This window comes from Phaethon aethereus (assembly GCF_964289735.1).
Source record: "Phaethon aethereus genome assembly, chromosome: Z".
Lineage (NCBI taxonomy): Eukaryota > Metazoa > Chordata > Aves > Phaethontiformes > Phaethontidae > Phaethon > Phaethon aethereus.
The window spans coordinates 48194158-48218368 of NC_138577.1; the positions used below are offsets into that span (position 1 = coordinate 48194158).

A 24211-nucleotide genomic window follows, 5' to 3' on the forward strand; every position below is an offset into this window, starting at 1 on the left:
AAATTTCTTAGAACCCAAGCCCACAGAAGTCACTGGGACAGCTCTAGCAAATTTTATGGCCTTTGGAAAGAGATAGGAATGAATTTACTTAATAGATTCATTGGATCAAGTCACATATCACTTGATAGGTGATTTGGATGGAGCTATGCCTCAAACTGATTCGATTCCGTCCACATTCACACACACAGAGACACAGTAAAATGCATCCTGCTGGGGTTTCCCATTGCACATCTTCTGAAAAGAATGACTCTGTTAGGGGTTCCTCCACCTCTTCTTCAGATAACCAGTAAAAGCATGTAGGACCGCTTCTTGAAATCTGTCGCTGTGGAATACCCATAAAGGGACAAACTGCAGGACACATGCCTTCAGAATAATCAAGCAGAAAAAATACAAAAGCAAAGGGTTATAGAAACCTCTTGAAAGAAATTAAGTGAGTGTTCAGCAAGGTCACAGAAAACAGTAAATGCAAAAGCTTTTACTTCGTACTTTCAGTATATATGTTTCTCTTAGAGGGAAATGTTCACTCCTCTCAATTTTCAGCAAATCCGTTCTCTTCCCTATAGTTTCATTTAATGCTCACCATTAACAGCTGCCATGTGTAAATATTTATCCTATTTTGTTAGCTTGGTATCCTAAGAAAATTATGTTTATGTGTCAGCACAGTCTGTTTTTATGTCCTTCCCCACTAATAACTTTTAAATCTGCTGGCCAATTCCTGTAAAAGAGTAGGGTCTCAGAAATATTCCTAATAGGGTCATGAAAACAGGCAGCTAGAGAAAGGATAAAGACTAACCATATATCAAACTGAGCTCAGCTCAAGACACAAAAGTGGAGAAAGCCACACTGTGCTGATACCACTATGCTTCACCCATGTATTGCTCTCTTCATAGCTTACTGGTGCCATATTAGCCTTAACAACCTGTTCACTGTTTCTCATTTGATGACCAACGTTAAGGTCTCTGAAATCAGTCAAAAGAATCTGCTGAGCCCAGATAGCCTTGGTTCAGCCTTTGGGACCCATTTACACACTATCAAATTCAATTACCAGCATTTCATGGGCTAAACATCCAAAAATCTCAGCTCCAAAGGTGACATAATTCAGTGATTCACTAACAAACTCTTCTGGCATCTTTGTAATAAGACCGGGTTTTTGGTACATTGTCATTGGAGTAGAAACACCATAAGGAGCCACTACCTAAAATAAGAAATCATAATACCAGTGTAATGTCATCCAACATTTACATAAGGCCATTCACTCTGCAGAATCCCACAGCATCTGACCAATTTTAACAGATATTTGCAATGGGTTAAGGTACTATGTGAAATAAATAATGGTACTACGGTGGAATAGGAAAAAAGCTGCATACAGGGAGGAGACAGAGCTTTCACAGGGTCACCCGGCACTTCACCAAGGATGGCTACACAATACAGATTTAGGCATCTGAGATACTGTTGAAGAATTTGTTAAAATTCTTCCATATGGCAAGATATAGCATTACCTGTATGATAATTCCCTTTGCCTTATACTCTGCTTGTAGTGCTTTGGAGAAAGTGCTTATAAAAGCCTAGAATAAGATAAAACAAAATAACATTTGCATAGGGAACTAAGTACTTTCACATATCCTCACAAATATGTGTGAACAGGTCCTTAACAAAAATGGCCAAGCATTATACAACCTAAGGCACAGTGCAATGGTGAAAAACACAGAAATTAACTTTTCAAGGCACAGTTCTTTGAGAAATATTCAGAAACAACAACATTGGATCAGTCCTCTATAATTAAAAATACAAAAGTCCTACTAACAAGAAAAAATGGCAGTGTTTCAAAGCCATCATTTGATAGGTTTTACAATTTAAACACCAATAGTGTCGTGATACTGCATGAAACGTCAATATGCTGACAAGTAAAATGGTTTCCTTTCAGGGCATTGCAAAAAAAAAAGAATTTAAAAAGAAACAAAGGTAGCAGATACCCAAGAATGAAAAAAGACAAAATACTAGAACGAATGTACCATACCACTTCAAAATAATGTTAACTAAACGTTTTTAAGGAACTAAAATTGTCTGGCTTGAATGTAGTTCAAGTTTTGAGTAATGAGAAACTTACATTAAAAAGAGAAAAAGGAAATGGAAAAATAGTCTTTCTTACCAAGAATAACTAGCTTTTTCTCTACCAAGCTGAACTTTAGCTATGTTCAAGCAAATATTGTTAGCATTTTTCATTTGAAGCAAACCTGAGCTGAACAAGTTGCTTCTGGAGTTTCAGTAAAAATCATTCACTCCTCATTTTTATAAGCTCTGGGGTTTTAAGTCAGAGCAAAATTTCAAAGTGAAATCTATGAAGGCAGGCAACTCACCACCCACCTACCAGGAATGTTATTCTTGGTTCCATAAGCAAAATCTAGCACTTTTGTGCATCTACAGTTTTGAGTAAACTAGCTAAGCCAGCCATCACTTCCCGGAATGAGGACAGATTGTCAGCACTGTTATAATACTATTTAATCAAAGGCAAAAATGTTCCAGTGATCAGACATAGCTTCAGCCGAATTTCATGTACATAGCTTCACTGCTTCTTAGTTCTCAGCTAATCTACATTACTTCATTATTTCAGTGGAACAACACCGACTTACATCCTGACATGTCCCTGCATCGCTGATACAAATGCTTTGGTAAACACTTGATGGGGATTTCTTTACAAAGCAATGTAAAGACTTACCTTAGAAGCAGAGTACATTGTGTATAATGGACAAGGGAAAGTACCCAGACCAGAGGACAGATTCAGAATAAGACCTCTCTGTCTGAAATTTAATTTAAACAGTTACATTCAATTTACATTTGACAGTATTATAGCAAAAGCCTGCACAAGTAGAAAACAACTTTTTTACCCCCAGAAGGCACAGCTCTCCTATTATACCGTCGACTACACTTTCAAAAGACCCAATTTTTACAGTTTAGTTAAGTGCAATTAAGTCTAAAACGTCTAGGAATAATGTCATAAGTGAAATTTAAATCCCTAGTGCAATCAGAACCATGGGAACATTGTACATTCTATTGTACATCTAACAATGTAGATTGAGAGCAAAAAATGCCATCAGAGGAAAGATTTTATGCTTCTAAGTAATTGGTAGGTCCCCTTTGCTCATTAGCCAGCACATTCTTTTTCCTCCTCCATGCATCTGTTGTTTTAGCTTCCGTATTCACAACTCCCTGTATAAATCACTAAAAACAATTCATTCAGCAACAACCAGGAAAAAAACAAACCAAGACAATTAAACAGTAACAAAAAGCATGCACCGGCCTCTAAAATGCAGTAGTTAACAATGTTTTCTAGAAACTCTATCTGAAGACCTTAACTTCTGGTTTAAGGACCCCCATGTCTAAAATACACATTGTATTAAGAAGAGAAAAGGGTTCCTTAATTGCATAGCTGAATTAATCTCTCTGATGTAGCACAGGTATTTCCAGAGCTTGTAAAGTATTATTCCAAACACAGCTACTACCCTTAGAAGAATACAACAGTATATTCAAATGCTGTTTCTTGCCTAATTAGACCCATGACATGCCATTTAATTTCTGCAAAACCTGCAAGTTTTTACTGGACACAGACCAATATTTTATATTTTCTGTCTTGTTCTACAGTTGACTGACAATTTGTGGCAGTTCCTATCATTCATTTACACAGCACTAAGAGCAACAGAAAAAATCTTACTGATTGACATACTGCAAAGTGCAGAAGTTAACCATGAAAAAGCATAGATACCACTGAATAAACTGGAGGTAGCAGCTAAAAGCTATTGAAAGTTCTAGAAAAAAATATTTTTACCTTGGCTCCATTTGTTTCAAAATTATTTTTGTCATCTGTAAGATAGGTATGTTAAAAATTAGATCTATTCTCCCTCTTTCTGACCATATTTTTCAACTGATCTGTCTTACTCACAAGATTTTGCACTTGCTCAAGCCTCAGCCATATGTATACAGTTCAAATAGCTAAAATGTGGCACATTCAATGTTTTGGAAAACATTTTAGAAATGCTAATGGCCTGCAAATCTTCTGAATCGTCAAAAAATTCCAAAAGTTAGTTTTCTAAGCAGTGAAAGTCTTATGTTTATCCACAGCTTTTCAACAGTATCTGAATTTCATCATTCTTCGATACTGAATCATAACTGTAAGGACACAGTAAACTTCAGTGTTTTTGCATTTTTGCTTCTGCTTCTACCTGGATCAGACATAACAGAAAATCATAAAAGACAACTTTTTTCCTGCTACCAAAAAGAACTCCAGGATCTTTTTTGATGCTAATTATTTAATCATCCATCCATCCATCCATCCATCCTTATTTTAACAATAGACTTAATCACGCTTCTGATTTTTAAAGTGCAATTAAGTACTACTGACTCTTTATAAAAACACACATAGTGTATGAATCTTTTCAGGATAAGAGTGTGACCTAACTTGTAAAGGGCAGTAATGAAAAGTAGCGCAAATGAATGACGCAGCTTAATTCTATCCCTGTTAATTCCCTATTTTTTCGGTAGTATCACTGTGCATAACAGGATAGTGGGAGCAGGGTGGGGTTCACAAGCTTTGTTTTCAGAAAGGACGACAATGCAGGTGGGTCACACATCGCTTTGGGTGAAGGGGAATTTCCAAGTAAAGTGGAAAACATAGGAAAAGGGCCTGCTTTTGCAGTGCTGAAAAATCCGCTGACTTCTGTGGGAGCCAGGAACAAACTCCTGGTGCTTGGGCATCCCACTGCAAGAAGCGATGAGCCCGATCCCAGCAGGAATCAAGGTGCGGGACGATGACGACCCAAACAGGTTTAAAGATGATTTGGACCTAACCATGAGGAATGCTGGTTAGGAGGATGATTTCTTCTTTGTATTTTGGAGGAAGGTGAATGTTCATGACAGACTGAAAAGGACATGTTTGCAGCAGTGGGGGAAAGGAATCCCCACGCCCTGGTGAAGCAGAGGTTGATTCTGAGGTATGTGTAAGGTGGGAAACGATAAAGGAAGCAACCTTTGGTATGCAGACTGAGAGGGTACAAAATGTTCACCTGTTTTTGTGAGGCATATATACACAGCATTCAGATACTGCAGATATTTCTGTTCTTTTGACGTATAAATAGAATAAAACCTAGGACCAGAAAGTTGACCAAACAACCTCATGGAAGAAACTGGTTCAATTGACTGACGTTGCATCATTTATTATCTGAAGTCATTAAGCAGCGGTACAAATTTGGGATGTCAAGTTTGCTAGCCAAAGAAAGATGAACATCTGTTGATAATTTTCATGTCATGTTTAGAAAGACATTAGCCAAGGTTGAGATGAACTACAAAGCTCTTGTTCTGCTCTTGTTCATGTTAACATGCTGCTTGCAAACGGCAGAGAAATACAAATCTTAGAGGTGGAAAGCATGAAATACTAACTGTTCTTTTAAGGGAAGGAGCCAACCAAAATTAGCACCAAGAGATGACAATACAGAATTGGAAGTCAGCTCCTTAAGTTCCTGTCCTGCACTGATACAAAAATGTTTTTGCCAAACAGAACTGTGACAAAAAACGCAAGTACGGTACAAAAAGTCAAACTGCAGATCTTCCCGTCTTGAAGATTGTGATGCTGAAACACATCTCCCTGTTTACCAAAGCAAACACGTTTTTGCAAAATGTTTCAGCTGCAGCGCAATCATGTGTCTCAACCAAGCAACTGTGTTAAAACATCTCCTGGCAGGTCTTGATCAAAATATTTCATAGGCAGTAGAAACAGATGGGGTCCTTAAACTAATGCTGACATTCCTGCTGAAAATTACTATCTGCTGGAAACTTAAACGGAAATACAGACCAGATAGCCGGTCACTCTTGTGTGGCACTGATTTTTTTTCAATAAAATACATTACGCATGTAACATAGGTGCGCGTGTGTCTTTGTCTCACCTACCTTTGTAACAGAAATAATATTGCAGTTGATGAGGTTCTGCAGGAAGCAAGAAAACTTGTTAAGTTATAGTTCATAGTTAACTTCAGAGGGTTCGTAGCTTATCTGGGTAGCAAAGCTAGCACTTCCAACTGAAAAGCTTCCTAGCAAGGCGGCTGCCTTCAGAGCTGCTTAGCTTGCCTCCAACTGTCCCTGGCTCTGCCTATGATACGGGATATTCAAAGGCAGGTAAGTCCCAGTCCATTTTGTTCTAAACGCGACGTTCAAATGTGCTTTGCATCCCTCTGATCCCACGCCCCCCCTTTGGTGAGACCCGGGCGCCTGGTGTCCAGGCAGTGATGGCACCAGCAAACCAAGCTGGATGCACACCCACCACAAACCACAGGGGTGTCAGGCGGAGTCCGAGGGGCTCTCAGTGACAGAGGGGGACTGACTGTGCAGCAAAAGCACTGCCACCTCCTGCCAGGACCAGCGAGCAAACACGAGTGGTGTCAGCAGCGGGGACGCCATCGTACGCCTGCAGCCCTGCGGGAAGCAGCCTGCGTGGGGATCTCCGGTTTGTTACGGGTGACGATGTATAGACTGAATGGATCCCGAAACAGGCGCTCGCAAAAAACACATAGAAATTCTGTTTTGTCCATGGCTAATGCTACAGAGGCAAGTAACAACAAGGCAATGAATAACTCGATCACCTCCTTAATCCCGTCAAAACTATTTTCCACGTGTAAGTTAATTCCCCCCCGCCAAAGTAAACTGTATTTAAATGAGATTTATTTATATCCTCAGTTTTTCACATACTTAAGCAATGGTATTGCACAGTTTTAATAATGCTGAGAAGAACCCAAGACTTCAGTTGCGGCTGTGGCCAGGCAAGACCCCGGTACGTTTCGGGCGAGCCGTGAGCCAGAGGGGCTGCCGGTCCCTGCTGCAACCAGGTCAGCCGCACTCTCCCCTCGCTCGCTGGGTGCTGGCTGCAGTTCAGCTGAAATCTACCCTTCTTTATCTCCTGCAGGCTCTCCCGAGCATAAAAAACAAATCAAAACATGCTCCTTCAGGCCCAGTTCTTTTCCCACTCAACTGAACAGCTAAATACGCACTGATTGTAGCAGGGGCAGAATCCTGGAATGGAATTACAATCCCTCATTGTTATATTGGAAGTAGAAACCCGCAGAGTAATCCTACCTCATCTATGTCTGGTCCATTAAGAAAACGGCACGGAAGAGGATTATGAAGCATTCCAACATTGTTAACTAAGAAAAGGAAATATAATGATAAGAACCAAATCTAGACAAAGTGCATAGTTCAACCAGTTAAACAAATGGCTTCTCCTTGAGACCCAAAAGCTTTTGAGCTGCAAGTGAAGAGAAATGCTGTTAAGCATCGAGTCTTGTTCCACTGAAGTCAGGGGTACCAATCAGTGCTGATTTCAGGGAAGAGAAAAACAGTTTGTTGCTACAGTTTGGGTTTTTGTTTGTTTGTTTTTGTTGTTGTTGTTTCATTTGTTTCACTATTAAAAAGATTATTTTCTTTACAAAAGAAACCCCAAAAAATCTTCCCCCAAAAAACATGTTTTCATTGTTGCTGCATGGATCGTAACAATTAGTGTTAGCCACAGGCTCATTTCAGATTGAATATAAGAATTGCACACAGCTATAAAACAACTAATAGTGAAAATTAAGCCCTTGAGGCCAAATAGGGAAGAAGTCACCCCACAAGCTGGATGTTGCTTATAAAGCAGCAGAAAAAGTTTCACAGTAAAGAAGCCACTGTACAAGAGAAACATAGGAGAATCCTAACTCACGGTTAACACTTGTTCATGATAAGTAATGCTCAAACGCATTAGGCAGCTGTATGCTTAGTTTTAAGTGTTGGCTAACAAGTTGTTATGGCACATCATTTATAGAATTCTCTGTTTAATACACCGCAGCTATAACATACTCTTCAATTAACAGACCTTAATGACTCACCCAGAACACCAATATCCAAGCCTTGCAGACTTTTTTCAATGTTCTCGTATACTGAGTTTTTAGTGAAATCAGCTTGTATAACCTTCACCTTTTGACCTGTGGCCTGCTCTGTAATTAAGAAAAAAAAATAGAAGACCTGTTTGCATCTACGCAGACAGAGGGAAAGCTGTATTAAGTAATGAGAGAAACAATCAGATGTCTCATTTAGTAATGCCCGTTGTACAGTAAGCAATTGTTTCAACTTTCCTACTTTAAGAAATACTACAACACAAGCAAAACACTCTCACTGTACCCAGTTATTTTCAGAGAAATGGCCTGGCAAATACAGGGTTAATTTATGCCCTAAAATCAATGGAAGTTCTGCCACAAAACCTAAACACTATTTGCTCCTTCAGTAAGAAAGAGGAAAAAAAAAAACCAACCCAGAAATAAACAACACAGGACTTCTTACCCTGGTTATGCTAATATTTATAAATGAACACTGTCAGCATATGTTTGACAAGTGAGTGTGGGTGCCAGATCCCATAAGCACAGTTTTGCAGAATGGTTTAAAAGTGTTTTCATGTATAAGATGAACATTTTAACCAGCAGAGCTTATCTTTTCACATAGGAGGTGAAAACAGGGCTGGATGTGATGCAGTATTTTCTACATTATTTTCAAACAACTCCTCTCCTGTTTTGACATTTGCACTCCCATGGACTGAACCTTCCCCAGGATTTTGCAGGACTAAAAGGCATTTTAGGGAGGGTATAGCTTAAATTTTACAAGGTCAATTTACACAGAAAGGAAAGGGAAATGTGTGTGATTTTTCCAGTGTCATTGCTATGCAGGAGTGGAGCCCAGCTGTACATTACCATTTTTCTCAGCAGTTGATTTATTGCTGTTCATATTTTCAATGAAGTTTCATGAGGAAAAGAGGTAGAGGCACTTATTTACTCATTTTTAAAGGCAAGGTTCTCCTTTAAAAGGGGCCCAGTAAGGTCTCTTCTAACTAGATGTTCACATTGTAAATTCTTGCTACTAAACCTGCTTTCAAGTTTTATGGGAAACCTGAAATCCAGATGAAGTTTGCTGAAAAAGTGACAGGTGAAGCTGGAAATGTCAATAGATGATTGGATTGCAGACTCGCTGCAAGTGGCAGGAATTCGGGTGCACATGGATGGCAGAAAGTCTGCTTTGGGTCCTGTTTGGGAAACCACCTCTGCTTCTCTGGAGCCTGATTTTATCTTACAGGAGACAGAGAGCATGGCCTTGATAGGCACCAGACTTGCTCATTTCTACCCAGGGATCTTGCCTCGTCCCTTGGTGTACATTCAGAACTCGGGAAGAGGCCTGGCATCAGCTTCCGCAGGAGAGCAAGGCTGGCAGAAATCTGGGTTTGGGTCCAGCAGACGAGTTTGCAACGAAACAGAGCCTCCACCGGAGGATGAGGGAACGTTGTTCCCTCCCGGCTGTGCCTCCTTGCCTTCAAAATACCGCAAGTCTCAGCCACCTTACGCTACTCAAGTCACGCCAGCAGCCTGAGGAAACAGCAGACGCTCTGACTCCAGATCTGAAATGTGGGCTGCGTCTTCTGTGCAATTTTAGAGGACATCTGTCTCCGTGACAGAAGAAAGGAGGAAGCAGTGCCCTTTTTCTTGCCCTCTTTCCAAGCTGCAGTTGTGTGTGTGAAAGGGATGAAACACCCTTTGAACCTTCAACCTATAAAAACAACTCTAGTGGCAAATTACCCCTTCGCAGTCCCAGGCTGGGGGAATGGTACAACTCTAAAGAAAAGGACATTATGAGTATAAATGCAGTGAGTGGGAAAGAACAGAGCAACAGCTGGAGCAGACACCTACAGTGACCTTCTGATGGAAAAGCTCTATAAACAAAATGAGATGGTCTTAAAAATTGTAGTGATGTAGTGGCCATCTTTCTTGCGGGCAATCAGAAGGGCAGCCAAAACTAGAGCTACATAAAAATGAGGATCAAACAAACCACTTGGACTTTCTCTGCATCCCTTCGTCTGTACAGAACTGCACTGCTGCAACCAGCACTGTCAGCCAACAAACAAGTCCTCCAGATGGCTTTCCTCTGTCTCATTTAAGAATAAAACAATATATTAAAAAACAATAAAACTATCATGCTGATAAATGAATTATCCAGGGATAGCTCTTCAGAAAACGATAACAAATCTGCAAAGGAGAGAGCCAAAAAATAATTTCCAATGTTTCTTATGTCTCTCTCTCTCTCTGTGACAAAGATTTATGACAGTCTTTGAAGATATAAGCCATTCCAACTCTTTTTTAAAGTCCTAAGTGTGCCAGAAGCAAAAAGCCTACGTTTTCTAATATCAGGACAGGTTATTCTCTTTTTTTAAAGTTAAGAGAAAACTAATATAAGGAAAATTAAAAACTTGAACTGAGCTGTTTAATCTGATGTGTTATAAATTGTATCATTAAGAAGGATACATCTAACTCTTTCTGACCTCAGACCACTTGGGAATCCCACTTGTCAGACAGGATAATGTGCTGCTTTTTGAAATTTACCAAGAAGAGAATAAATCACGATGAACCATGAAGTTGATTAGGACATGCAGTCTGCCAGAAACTCTCCCTTTCTGTTCAGAGAGTTATGAAGACCTCCTGAAAACCTAAGGTAGCAAAATGAATGCCCAATTGGCACAAGAACTGATCTTTGTAGAAAGAGGTGACCCTTTTGAAGTACTACAGCAAAATCCGAATATGAAGAGAGAAGCACTCAGGCTAAGATGGCATTCATATTCAGTGGACATTTGCAGAGAGGAGAGCAAAATGAAGAGTTATTTTAAAAACAGAAAGACGTTTAAAAAAGATTTAAGACTGGGGAGCAATATAAAAATTTCTGTTAGATTATAAAGCACAAGTTCTGGCTACATTTCGAGAGTGTTTTGGAGAAATGCATCTCCTCAGAAACATAAGGTAACTCCGTTTCAGAAATAACAGGAAAAGAGAGAAGAAACAAAAAGAATTAAGGTAAAAGCAGAACTGCAGAAGATAATAGAAGATACCAGAGAACACAAACTCAATGAAAAAACAACCAGCATGGGAACTGCTACTAGTTAGCAGAGAACTTGGAAAATTGGTGCAGGCCCTCAAGTGCTCTGTTCTGTAGTACTCAGCTCATTACCTGCTTGGCTCATGGACCAGGAAGGACAAGAGGCAGAGGACACAGTACAGCAGATTGGAAACTGAACCTGTAGCAGGGGGGTCAGCTAAATGAATTAGCACCTTCACGGGCATTAGCGGGAGCAAGGCACACTTGGTTCTCAGCTGTCTCGGGTGATTTTTTTTTTCACTGCTTTCTTCTATATTAACAGGCATAATTTCAGGAGGGAGAGGTGGATAAGCTACTTCCTGCCTCACCAAACCCAAATTCATTAACCACATGCTCAGCTAGTCTAAACTGATGCAGCTGTATTTTCCGCTGCTTTTGAGGATCACACAGTTTATCTTTCCTTAAATACAGATTTGTTTCTTCTAAAAAAATTCTAAAAACCCCAAACAACAAACAAGAAAACCCAACCAAATGCCCCAAAACCCAACAAACCTTGTTAGGAACAGTTTTTATGTCTTACAGAAGTGGCTTTTTGCTTTGGCATTAACAGCTAAACAGTACAGACCCTGGTCATATATATAGATCCTAAGGTGTCACTTTTCAGTCAGGACCTAGCTCTGCTTGTACCACTTGCTTAGGAAATGTAGGCAGAATAAATAAACATAGGATTGCAGTTAATAGCATTCCATCATTTCTAATCTTCTGGTTTCATGATCAATATTTCACAACCACCGTACTAAATGTGTTAAATAAGCAGTATACCTGCTGTAATGCTGCTCTCTGCCTGCCCTCCACAAGACTTATTTTGTTATCTTTTATCTCATTCTGAATGAGCTTTCCAGTCTGAGTGGATGGAAATCTGGTTTTCAATTCCAGTGCTGCTTTAGAGAAATGTTTCTCTTATTGTGGATTTCTGCCTGCTCCAGCCTTGAGCGCTGTTCTCAGGAACACCTGTGGCCCACAGGACTTGGAAAGCCAAACACTGAGATCTCTGAAATTACCCACAGTTTAGACTCCTTTAATTTATATTATTCTGGGGACAGACTTTTTAGCAGGGCCTGTTGGGATAGGACAAGGGGTAACGGTTTTAAACTAAAAGAGGGTAGATTTAGACTGTATATAAGGAAGAAATTTTTCACAATGAGGGTGGCACAGGTTGCCCAGAGAGGTGGCAGATGCCCCATCCCTGGAAACATTCCAGGTCAGGTTGGACGGGGCTCTGAGCAACCTGATCTAGTTGAAGATGTCCCCGTTCATTGCAGGGGGGTTGGACTAGACGGCCTTTAAAGGTCCCTTCTGACCCAAACTATTCTGTGATTCTGTGATAATGAACTGTGACAGTATGATTAAGCAAATAATAACACCAGTTTGAAAAGGGAGGTAAGTCTTTTAATTATGGTGTCCAACTGACTGAAAAAAGATACATGACATAGCTATTAAGAAAAAGGAAACAGGAGTAAAATGTCCAGTCCTGCAACAAATCCACATAGCCTACAACAAACTTTCTCTCTCTCTCTCTCTCTCTCTCTCTCTCTCTCTGCCTTAACCTCCTTGCATATTAGTTCAGGGTAATGATAGCCACTTGGAGCGAGATACTGCTTGTTTAAGCAGTTTAGAAAGAAAAAGTCAGTGAGGGAAAATTTAGAGAAGAGTACAATTATTCTAGTTAGGTGTCTGCTTCATTTTTGGTTTCCGTTGTTTATTTACTCACATAACATCACAGTATGTTTAACTTCTCTTCCTTCCCAATGACTGCTTAGCTTAATTACAGCAAAGCCCGAGTCCGAAAATTGGAATCAGTGGAACATTTCCAAAGCTTTAACATAAGCCCACATCCAGAGCTCCCTGCTGATTTTAGTGGCCTCCAAGTCAGATACTCTGTGGTTTTCATCACATTATCTTCCTCTCTTTCCTTTTGTTTGTGCCATCTACTTCTTGTTACATACTCATTTCCAACCTGACACAATAAATAACAGATGAGCCACTCTGGGCTTCAGCCAAAACCTACCGAAAACAATGGAAAAACCTCTCTGGGATTTGCCACCACTTTCAGCAAGCTTTGGGGAAGACTCTTTATGCCCACAACCCAGCTGAACACAGTGTGGAAACCTGATCAGTGTAGCCTGAGCTCCTGGGGTCACGCCACCCAGCTCCCCGCACCTTGGATTACGTGGGTAACACCGCTGCAGTCAGTGAAGCTTCCTCACGTCCGAAGAGCCACGTGTCACTTTTGCACCAGGCGTAGGGGTGTTTGCAGGGTAGGCTGCCTCGGCAGTACCTTGCAGGACATGGCAAGTCCTTCATTACATGCTGCTACATAATTCAGCACAGCATGGCCTCACTTAGGAAGGTGGCCAGTGGATGGCCTTATAATAAATCACAGTGCAGAGGAATTTACAGTATGTAATCTTTCCAGCCCTCCACCACTTTTTTTATTTACTTAGCTATGTTAGTCTCAGGAATCTTATTGTTTTCATTCTTTGCTTCTGATTATAATTTACAATGCAAAGAAACTGTAAAACCTCTTTAGCCTTTTTTATTTCAGGTTTCTATTATTGTAATTCTTTAACATTTAGCTGCAGAGAAATGCATCAATGACACCAGACCTGACCTAATTCCCGCAGAAATTATTTTTTTATGGTTGTTTACTTAAGAGGAGTAGTGTAGGCCACAGTCACATTGGTCTCACGGATACGACTGCTTATAGAGACTACTCAGGGAGCTGGTGCTTTCCTCCTCTGACACCCCTTGCTTCCCAAGGGAAAACAAGTCTACCCTTGGAAAAAAAAATGGAGGGAAAATGGATAGAAAATTTTCAGGGTCCAATCCTTGACTTTTGGTAGCTGCAGGTTCAGAAGTTACAGACTTTTTACCCACCTCAAGTCTGCCACGTCCCTCAGAGATGCACTGCTCTCTCTGCAGGAAGTATCCTGGACCTGATACTCCGTTGGAGTCAGGTGCTAAGCCTTGCTTAAAGGCAAGTCTTTCTGACAGAGGTGTAGTCTTGGAGTGACACATGCTTAACACAAGAACCTGTGAATCAAGGAATCTGGTGGATAGAAGCCTTGTATAGAAAGAGACAGTGGGAAGAATAACCTTGATTACAGCCATCTTTAAAGTTAATGGAGGATATAAACTCATTCGACTCCTAAAGAAATCCTAACCATCTTTAAAGTTAATGGAGGATATAAACTCAATTGACTCCTAAAGAAATCCTAACCTTCAGTCTTAACATATTTAAACAAGAAATTCCCTGGGGTAAATGGCTAACTGCCTTTGAAGAAAAGAAAGGGAACATTAAGCCTGAAGACACACTCTTTAACTGTTTTATTGAAAGCCAAATGTAACTTGAAAACTTTAAAAAAATCAAACAAACCAGGTACCTTGATTCCATTTTTTACTCCTCCTTTGCTATATTCCAAGAACTAGCCTAAAGGTAACCTAATTTTCCCAAGCATAGACTGTTTCATAGATCCCCCCAACAACTCTTGTATTACATTTCCTTTGCCTGTATTTATAGATTTTAAGGGCAGATGAAGCCAGTAAAGAATGTACATTCACTTTTTTATCAAACCCATTGCACTGTTTGAATGATAGCATATATTTTTAAAGCTATCTGTGACTAGAAGTGTTCAAGAAACACAGTAATACCAAAAATTATTTGTAGCATTGGAGCAATATCTGGGGCCCTACTATACTAGATACACTACCAAGGGAAGAGACCTCCAGATCCCTGTAAAGCCAGCCTGCTAAACGGGAAGGTAAGTTTGAGACAAACACTTACCAACTTCAGAGGCTACTCTCTGCAGTTTTTCAAGAGTTCTGCTTATCATAACTACATTTAATCCACGTTTTGCCAGCTACAAGAGAGGAATACAAAAGTTGTTAGGAAACAGTAAGGTGACAAGAACCTTTCCATTTTTTCCAGTTTTGCAATAAAAGCAATTGCGGATTTTTTAAATTGCTGTCATTCATGTGTCACCTGCCTAATGGGTAAACAACAGACATTAAAACCAGAACAAACACATATCACAACTTCTAATAGTCTTCCAAAACCTCCACTGTATAATCTTGGACCCTTAAGAAAGGGGTCCAAGATTGTAAGAAAAATATAGTGGACAGCAATCAAACCCCAATAATACAAACAAAAATAAATAATCTGAGCCAATTTCAAATGAATGAAAGTCTGCAGGGAGTGAAAGCAACATGACATTTCCCAGAAGACATTTTTATTTCTACTTGGGATTTGGGAGGCCAAATATGCTGATGACTTCCTAGTCATTTTACAACATCACCTTCCACACACATTTTTTTTATCCTGAGGAAGTAGATTAAGCACATTGAATTGAAGGCTCGAGAGTTTGAAAGAATTTGGACTTTATCCATACATTTTTTAATAGAAATAAAATCTGATGCAGGTTAGATGGATAAATTTTAACTTTTTTTTCATTAGAAGCAAACTAAAAAAAAAGAAACCAGGGAAAAAAGGTGAAGTCCATGCATAAAAGTTCAAAATGCAGTCACACAATTGTTCATCTACAAAGGTGCTGGCAACAGTTGAAGTTTATAGCTGCAAACACTGCTCAAAACAGCAGTCCGTTTATAGTCAGTTTGATATTACCATGTGCAGAACAAATGCAGAACAAATACAGAATGGTTTTCTCCTCTTTTCCCGAGGCCTCCCATTCCCATCAGTTAAAGAATTTTAGGCAAAGCCTGAGAAAGAAACACGGCCCCAGCTTTTGAAACCAAATTATTAACAAGCGGAAGCTGAACGGAGTTGTGTGCATAAAGAAAGGAAAGATAAAGCTGAAACTAGAAAAATGCCCGTGAGAGCAAGGAGAAAGAGAGCTAAATTAGTCAGCACAAAAGATAAAGCCAATGTCATTTGAAAGTACCAGGTTTGCTCAGAAGAAGAAACGAACCAGCAAAGGCCACACACTGAAGACCCATTCATTTCCACAGCTCACTCGCTGCAATGCCTTCTCCTTAAACGTATTTGAGGGAAACAGTTTGTTCTGTTGGGCTCTTCTAAAACAATGCAGAGAATGTTAAGGAATAAGGACCTTTGTTCAAAAATTTGCTACATAGAGAGGACAAGGGGCAAACCATCTATTAAATACATCAGCCACAACCACTTGCATTTTCAGCACAAAGACCACACTCATAATTCTGTGCTTTTGGAGACTGGTGCTCCAAAAAGACCTGCACACACTTGGATGCTCAGGAGTTTCAAAAGCTTGTTTTAAGGGCTCCATTTGAAGTGCTCAGGAAGAGAACTCTAATTGACTACATAATGGCAGATTTCCCTTCATCCACAATGAGCTTGACTCAAGCCATTTCCAACTGGGGACATGGTCTCCGTTTCCATGGTCACTTGCTCCTTTCTGCTGTTTGGGGGGTTTGGATGAGGATTATTTTAATTTTTGTGCCTTCAGAGCCAAGACTGAATATCAGCCATGTCATATACAAAATAAAAATAAAGTTCTGCTTCACTGGGCTTCTCAATGTCATCTCAGCTATCTCTCTGTATTTCGTTTGGTAGAACAATCCCTCCTAAAACCTAAGTAAAAATTATTCCTGTTGCTTAGATTGCATTGTATTTCAGCTAAAAGCACGTGTGTGTGGCAATCTTAAAAAATTGTTAACCTTCAGGTGAGCAGACTCTCCCTTGTTACTGCACACCAGATTAACCACAAGTATAAGGCTGCAGCAGCCATTTCTCAAGGCAAAAGAGGCTATACACCTGACTACTCTTTTTTTTCTTCCTCACCTACGTAGACAATGTGCATCCTTTTCAGAAATAGGTTTCATAGGACATTGTAACCACGAGATTCAAATGCACCCTCAAGCAAACAAAAAGAACTGCGCTTAGAAAAGAATTTCCTGGCCATCCACAGGAAAGGTTAAATCAGGTTTATCACTACCACGTTTCAAATAAAGGTAATTTTTACTGTAGACGTCTTTAGCACAAAGCATTTTCCGAACATACAAGGGCTTTGACGTTAGAGGATTTTATTTCCCCTCAAAGTTAAGAATAAGAACTGGCTCCCAGCACTGTGTAAGGTGAATCTGCATGTGTTAGGAAATCCTGACTCCCAGTGGCAAAGGACTAAAATACTGCTGAACCTCAGTCTGCCAAAATGTAAGATCATTATTACTGACTCCAGTCATAATGAATTGTGACAACTTCACATTTAGAAATGGGGCTAATAATGAAGAAAGATCAGGCAGGATCTGCACTCTGGAATCTCACAAACTCATGGTTAAAAAGTTTAAACCTACATTAAATTAGTATAAAGTCACTCTGCATTTTCTAGTATGTTTTTGCAGCTTAGTCGGAGGTGAATTTTTAAACAATAAAGCTTCATGAAAGGCAAGACACAGGTTTTAGATTCAAACCACACCTATAACTATTACAGTTACCCTGACAAATTATACTCTACATGGATCATTAGATGTAATAATTTAAAATCCCTATAATGCTTCATGGAATCTGCAGCTGCCTACTGTAGTTTTCTACCTATTACAAAAGAGATTATTCTCTCTGCTCCAGGATTGTACTGATACGACCTCAGTACTTCATCCCTTTTCTTGCTTGCCTGGAATTCAGACCTCTTGGGTCTCTATGATTCCAATCTTTCAATCCCTTTTGGTCCAGCAGACCAGGACTGAGAGGACATGACAGAAAGATTCTGCAGTCTTTCTGCTAGCTCTGCACTCGTGCAATGCAAGTACAACAGCAGTATTTCCAGGAATAAATCCAAGACCAAGTGGAAAAATTAGAATATGTTCATAACTGGAGCAGGGAAACACAGATCATATTTGGCTTGTATTATACTGCTGGTAATATGATGCACAATTTCAGGAAATTAAACAAAGGTTTAAGATTTGAGAAACTGTTGTATTAATGAATGCAGTGCCTGTCTCAAAATGGTCTGCTAAAACAGTAATTAAACACAAGCACTGGCCCAACTTATAAGAGACTTATGAACTATTAACAAAAATGGTGACTAAGTGAGCCACCAACATCCTGCTTGTGCCCTGACATCAGATGAGAAGTGTGCAGAGGCTAAACCATAAATCTCCAAGTATGGCATGGCCTTGTCCATAAACCTAGTATGTTTGGGACACTAAGTCAGTAACAGGTGCTAAAGCACATCTGTAGTTATTACATCAGAAAAACAGAACAAACAAGACTGCATCAGTACCTGAAATACTAGCAGTTGAGTAGTGATGTGACAGCCTAGTAGCACGCTCACAGTTGATTTCTTTTTGTTCCTTGTTATAAGTCTGGTGAGTCTAAACCCCATGACCCCAAGAACTAATGGACCAAATCTAATAGTAACCTAGCTTTTGAAATAAGTATAGCAAACTAGATCCAAAATCCTAGTACTCCTGACATCACAGCAGCTCGTTAAAAGGTCGGCATCTTTACACTTAAGAAGGCCAGTCCTTCAAAATTACCATGATGTGCTAGAAATACAGACAGAGCCTTCATGGAAGCCTGCACTTTCATGCAGAAAAGGGTAAGCTCAAGTTCTGTATGGGCTTGCCTCTCAATACATGCTCAGGAAACCAAAGGGACAATAATCTGCTCTGAAAAATCTGTGTCCTGGCATCAACAAAGTAGTGTTCTGAGGCCTCAGAGCTGCCAGGCTCTCCACACAGACCCAGCCAGCTCTTGAGCTTAACAGACTTTGCAGAGACCTACATCTAGCCTTGGAAACAAGGCCTTCTAAAACAAGGGTACTGAACCAGTAAACACTGTAATTTTTGCGTGGACGTCAGATTTCTGGGTTTTACCCAATGAACCACCTACTGGGACAAAACACTGAACAGAGTGTCAGTGTCACACTAGCCTTCTGAAACACAAGAACGACTCTCTTTAGTCTCCTGTACCACATACTACTAAGTGTGGAGCCCTTACATTAGTTGTGAATCATTATCAGCCCATTCCTCAGCTCAGGGTGTCAGAAAGAAATTCATCATTTGGTGTCAGGGCTCAAACTCTGGAAGAATAGACACTGTGCCCATCAAAAAAGGCGTGCCTTCACATCAGCCCGTAACACCAGAGGAACCTACACCAGAAGAACATCAGAGAATTTTGTACCGTGACATCAGACCAGCAAGACAGCAGTGCTGAGCCAGAAACTCCAAAGGCACACAGATATTAAAACAGCAGGGTCAGATTTATTTATCCACAAGCCACACACAACTGTGTGCTTCGACCTCAGCCAGCAAGATGAAATGCCAAGCTATGAGCTCATGTGGTGTGGGCTTGGGATCTTCCCCACAGAGCAGTAGCTGAGCACAGCTTCAATCAAAGGGACCACCTGGGGAGGAAGGTACATCTCAGCATGGATAAATATGGCTCTCAGTCATCCCACAAAAGCCAAAAATAATGAGCAAATGTTCCACAAAATCCAGCCAGTCCCAGCCAAGTTTAAAAAAAACAAAAACACAGTAGTTGTTTTATTTTTTCTCACGGTGTAAAGCAGCCATTCATACGCTATAGCTGGCCTTTTAAACTGGATTTAGTCTTGCATAACCCATATAGCACAAAGGAAGCAGAACAATGACGGAGGCTCTGATCTAGACATTTTACAGGTTCCTGCAGCCTTCAGCATGGATAAAGTATCACCAGGTGCTCACACACGAAGTTATTCAGCAAGCTGCACAAACAGGTGACTGCACCCAGAGGCATGGTGTTAAACAAATATTTAAGCATTTCTGACAATTCCTCTCCCTGTCTCGATCCCACCCCATTCCCTCCTGACCTATGTATTCATCGGACCCTTCCTGTTTGCTCATCACTACAGCAACTCCGTGAGTAGACGGACGGCAACATTCTCCCTTCTCTCCCATGGCAGAACTAGTGATCTATATATATATAGATCACAACTATACCAAATGTTAAACTGTAATACCTGGTATTTGTCTTTGTGCTCCCTACATTCAGTGCACTTTCAAAAGTAGTTACTGTATTGCCATTCCCAGCAACGAAAATCATGAGGTAGGAGCTTAAACAACGCATACAGTTAAAAAGACTAGTTTAAAAATCCTATAAAAATTAATTCAAAAGCCACCTCATTTTCCTTTCCGGTGAGATGCATTTTATATTTATGAGCAGAAGGCATCACATCTAAACTCCTTCATATTACAGGCAGCTAACTTTCACTGGTAACCTCAGCTCTGAAGATAAAAGCTCATGTTTCATTGCTGTTCAGTGTCTAGAAAGGGAGCCAGGTTTGGATGAAGACACCAAAGGGAAAATCTACTGTCCAGGCACTATCACCAGTAGCAAGGCTGGTACAAGACAGTGCAAGGCCACACTGCCTTCAGTGTCGATTAGCATGGGCAAACAGAAAGGGACTGGTGTGGTGACTCTGCACAGCAGCAGCTACAGGGACAGCACAGTGCTCCTCTCTCCTCCTGCAGCCTCCTAGAGCTACCGATTCTTAATTAAACCATTAGGTTTCCTTATACCTTCCATAACTTGTAGTTTATATTAATTTATACAGATTTCTCCTTTATTTTTTGTGTCAGATCTTTCAAAACATGTTTGCAAGTGTAAAGGCTAGACCATTACATCTTGTATGTTAATGCTGGACCACCCCCCTGAAAGTCAAAAAGTAGATTAGCTGCAAAACTGGGGAAAAAAGCACAATTTAGGAGACTTCCTACCCCAGACAGACAATGTGAAACTTTAGGATTACTGATTTTATTTCCTTAGTCTGACAAGACCACTGTAGCATGAATGACTTTCCTCTGAAATACAGCAGCAGTTTCCTTTCAGACCTTGATTAATGCTATTCTGCACATAGAGGGGAGAAGGATTACCACCATGTTTGCCACAGTGGCTTTGAATTCTAGAATAATTTTATTAACATGCAGAGACTGATGAAAGGGTAGCAATTGCCATTTTGTTAAAATAAGCTTAAGGATAAGTAATCTATCTTACCTCAAAGGAATATGCTTTTCCAAGCCCATCTCCTGCTCCTGTGACCACTGGAGAAGTAAAAAGAGTAAGGATTACATTTGGAGCTCTGCTTTAGTTTGCTCTTTCTTGAATTCTTTGATCTTTATCATCTGTGTTTCCTGAACATTGCAACCTAAATGTTTCTGCTGGAAGCACAGAATCTTTTTAAAAATTTATTTCCTTGTGACCTTTTCATCTTTTTATTACTTCATTTAGCACTTTTTGTCTTCAAAGCAAATCTCTCCTCACAGTAACCTATCTGATGCAGTAGGTGATTATTACTCTAATTTTCAACAACAAGCAACAAGTCAATTGCCTAAGAGGGGGTAGAACTTTCTCTCATATACATATCTTTACAAGTTCTGCTTTGCAAGTTTTTCACTGCAGATGGCAGAATGGTAGGAGAAAAGGACTAAATCAGCTTGGTGACTGAAGTTGATATAACACTTTCTCACTCAAGAAATCTGTCTGCAAGGAAAACATCACAGCAAACTTACTACCATCTATAAAAGGTACTTTATAGTACTCCTTTAGAGTGGTTCTACTCAGTTTACCTTTGGATTTAGTGTTACTGGGATAGTAAAAAAGCTTGGGCATTTGTAAAGCACTCTGAACTTTAAATGTTATGCAAACAAATACCAAAGAGGAACTACAGAAGCAAAATCCTAATCACCTTAGAAATAAAGAAGAAATAAGGTAGGAAAGCTCCAAAGCATTGGCAATCCTGGTAAGTTTTCAGAGCAAAATGGAAAATTAGTCAATATCAAAAAACTGTGGGTTCTAAGTTGCAAGAGATACCATGGAAGCAAGGTCATTTTGAATGGCTAGATTTCTTCTGGTTGCCAACAGAAGAGCAATTACTCCCTCATTTCACAGAGAAAGAGACACCTCAGTGAAGCAGCAGTGGATCTTTAGCTTTCTAGCAGACCTGCATGTGAAAAGCAAGAGCCTATTGGAAACAAGCTTCCACCTGCCAACTTTAATTATTATTCAGGATTCTCAGGATCTCATGTGCCACAGGATATAGCAAATCACCCAAGCCTTATGAATTAATTTTACTAAGCCCAGAAGCCTTTGTGTTTATAAAAAGGACTGAGCATAAAAGGTCTACTAAAGGAAACAAGTCTCCTAACCTTCAGTGGAAACGAGGATTTTACACAGAAGGTGCCACATGCTTCTCCTTCCCTCATGCACAGAACAGAAGTCCTTGCCTCCTATCAAAAGGAGACCTATGTGTTGCTTCAGAAGAAGCTGATATTCAGGCAGGTCTTCTGCAGAGGGGTGGATTTAATTTATTATTAATCCACTATAAGATGTGCTTATTAAACAAATATTCAATCCAGTCACATCAAGTCTCTAATGTGGCGGAAAGGAATGAAGCACAAGTGTACTGTTCCAGTCACTTCTTAACAAGATGCCACCATCAGTGACATCTGTAGCCCAGGAACTCAGAAACTGTAGTACCTGTTCATTCTTGCTTCATACTGATAATCTAACAAAGTTAAGAAAAACATCAGTGATCAGTAGGAAGAAGAAGGTGTTTATTAAACATTTCCATTATTTTATGGGAATGCAGAATATCTTTTTAAAAGTACTGACAAGCTGCAGCCTTTGAAGTTTTTAGGCTAGAGTAGATTTGGCTCATTAACAATACCATTAAGGATAGGTCACCAATTCAGAAAAAACACACTGGAGCAACTTTGAAAAGTGGAGACCATATACTAGACATAAACTAGTTACTTCACATATCAGGAAACTAAGGATATAGGCAATCCTACTAAAACTAAAGCATTTGCGGTAGAGAAGAAACATCAGAAGTAGGAATGGGGAGAGAATTCACATCTACACACCAAGTGTGTGAGCTGTTACTAGTTTCACTATACTTCTATTCTCCGCAAGTATGCATAACCTTCAGGCTCACAAACCCGAAGTTACAAGGAGAAGACAAAAAGAAATTAAACAAAACACACCTAGTGGAAATTGTGTTTTGTTCTGAAGGGACAGGGTGAGGCAATGCAAGGAAAATCGCTCCTGATTAGTAATGTAACAATCCACCACTCAGTTACAAGAAGAAGAAGAGGGTGAAGAAGTTTCCTTTACCTGCCCATTCTCCCAGCGACCGAAAGAAAGTCTGAGGCAAAGCACTCCAGGTATGTGGGAAAATATATTTCATAAATCGGATACATTTTACCAGAGTACAGAAACAGATCAGACCCCCAGTAAGAGTGAGCAGCTGATGCTGGAACGCTTCCATGGCGAGCGAAGGCAGTAAGCTACTATGAATCAGTTGAATCAGTCGCTCTCTCCCCGGGAAATGCCTCCCTCCAGCATGCTGCTGGTCTCTGAGCACGGGCAGAGAAGTGAGAAATCTAATCAAATCACGTGATTTTCTTTTTCCAAGGAATGTCCAGCATTTAGATTAGAATTACATCTCTACGTTACACCCAGATTTGTAACTACTGAAAAAAATCCAAACTAAACAATGATTTCTTGTGCTTGCTTTAGAGGAAAGGTTTCAATCCTTTCCTGGAAATTAGCCAGGAACAAAATAAAAAAAATTTTTTTGTCATTGTTTAAGATTCATAGAGACTAAAGACGGGTCTAAACCTCGATAAGACTACTCCAAACCTTGGGGATAACACACATCAGCACTACTACTTGCAGCCAAGAGTTAAACTCTAGCCCAGACATTTCCAGAGCAAGTTCACAGTGAAACCAGAAAAATAGATTTATCTACCAATTCGAAGACAAAATAATAAAAGGTTACTGAAGTCACCTAATCCCTTCTATACAGAGAAAGCAGTATTATATAACTTTTCACACGAGCTTTCTGAAAAGAGCGTAATATCATTACGCCCATTTTACAAACAGTGCAATTATGGCATGAACAAGTACAGTAATCTATTAACGAGGGACTAGGACTTTCAGCTTTTCTGAACGAAGTATGTTTGAACCAGTATTAAAGTTGAGGATGTGACCTTGGGAAAAAATGCTTACAAGAACAGTATCTCACTGCCAAGACAGAGATTAAATCAATGAAATTTGGACTTCAAGCAATTAAAAATTTTTTAAAAAGTTAACATAGGGAATTTCTCAGGGAAGGCACAGAAACTACCTTCACTCTTCTTCGTAGTGCCAATTTGAAACATAATCCATTTTTCAAAGGTCAGTTTAAACGGGAGAAGAGAAACACTGCCACTTACAAGTGCACTTAGGAGAAGGCAAAATAAAACTTGTCTATACACTTTA

At 39.9% G+C, this 24211-nt stretch overlaps 1 protein-coding gene across 1 annotated transcript; it reads right to left on the reverse strand.

Annotated features, from left to right (window-relative positions):
- Positions 1–252: 252 nt before the first annotated feature.
- HSD17B3 (hydroxysteroid 17-beta dehydrogenase 3) lies at positions 253–23216 on the reverse strand (the record flags this gene model as incomplete). Its single annotated transcript, XM_082013047.1, has 11 exons — positions 253–363; positions 1046–1195; positions 1500–1565; positions 2717–2798; positions 3824–3858; positions 5938–5973; positions 7117–7184; positions 7902–8009; positions 14765–14840; positions 20945–20991; positions 23063–23216. 11 exons carry the CDS (start codon positions 23214–23216, stop codon positions 253–255), a joined length of 933 nt encoding a protein of 310 aa, XP_081869173.1.
- Between the last annotated feature and the right edge of the window lie 995 nt (positions 23217–24211).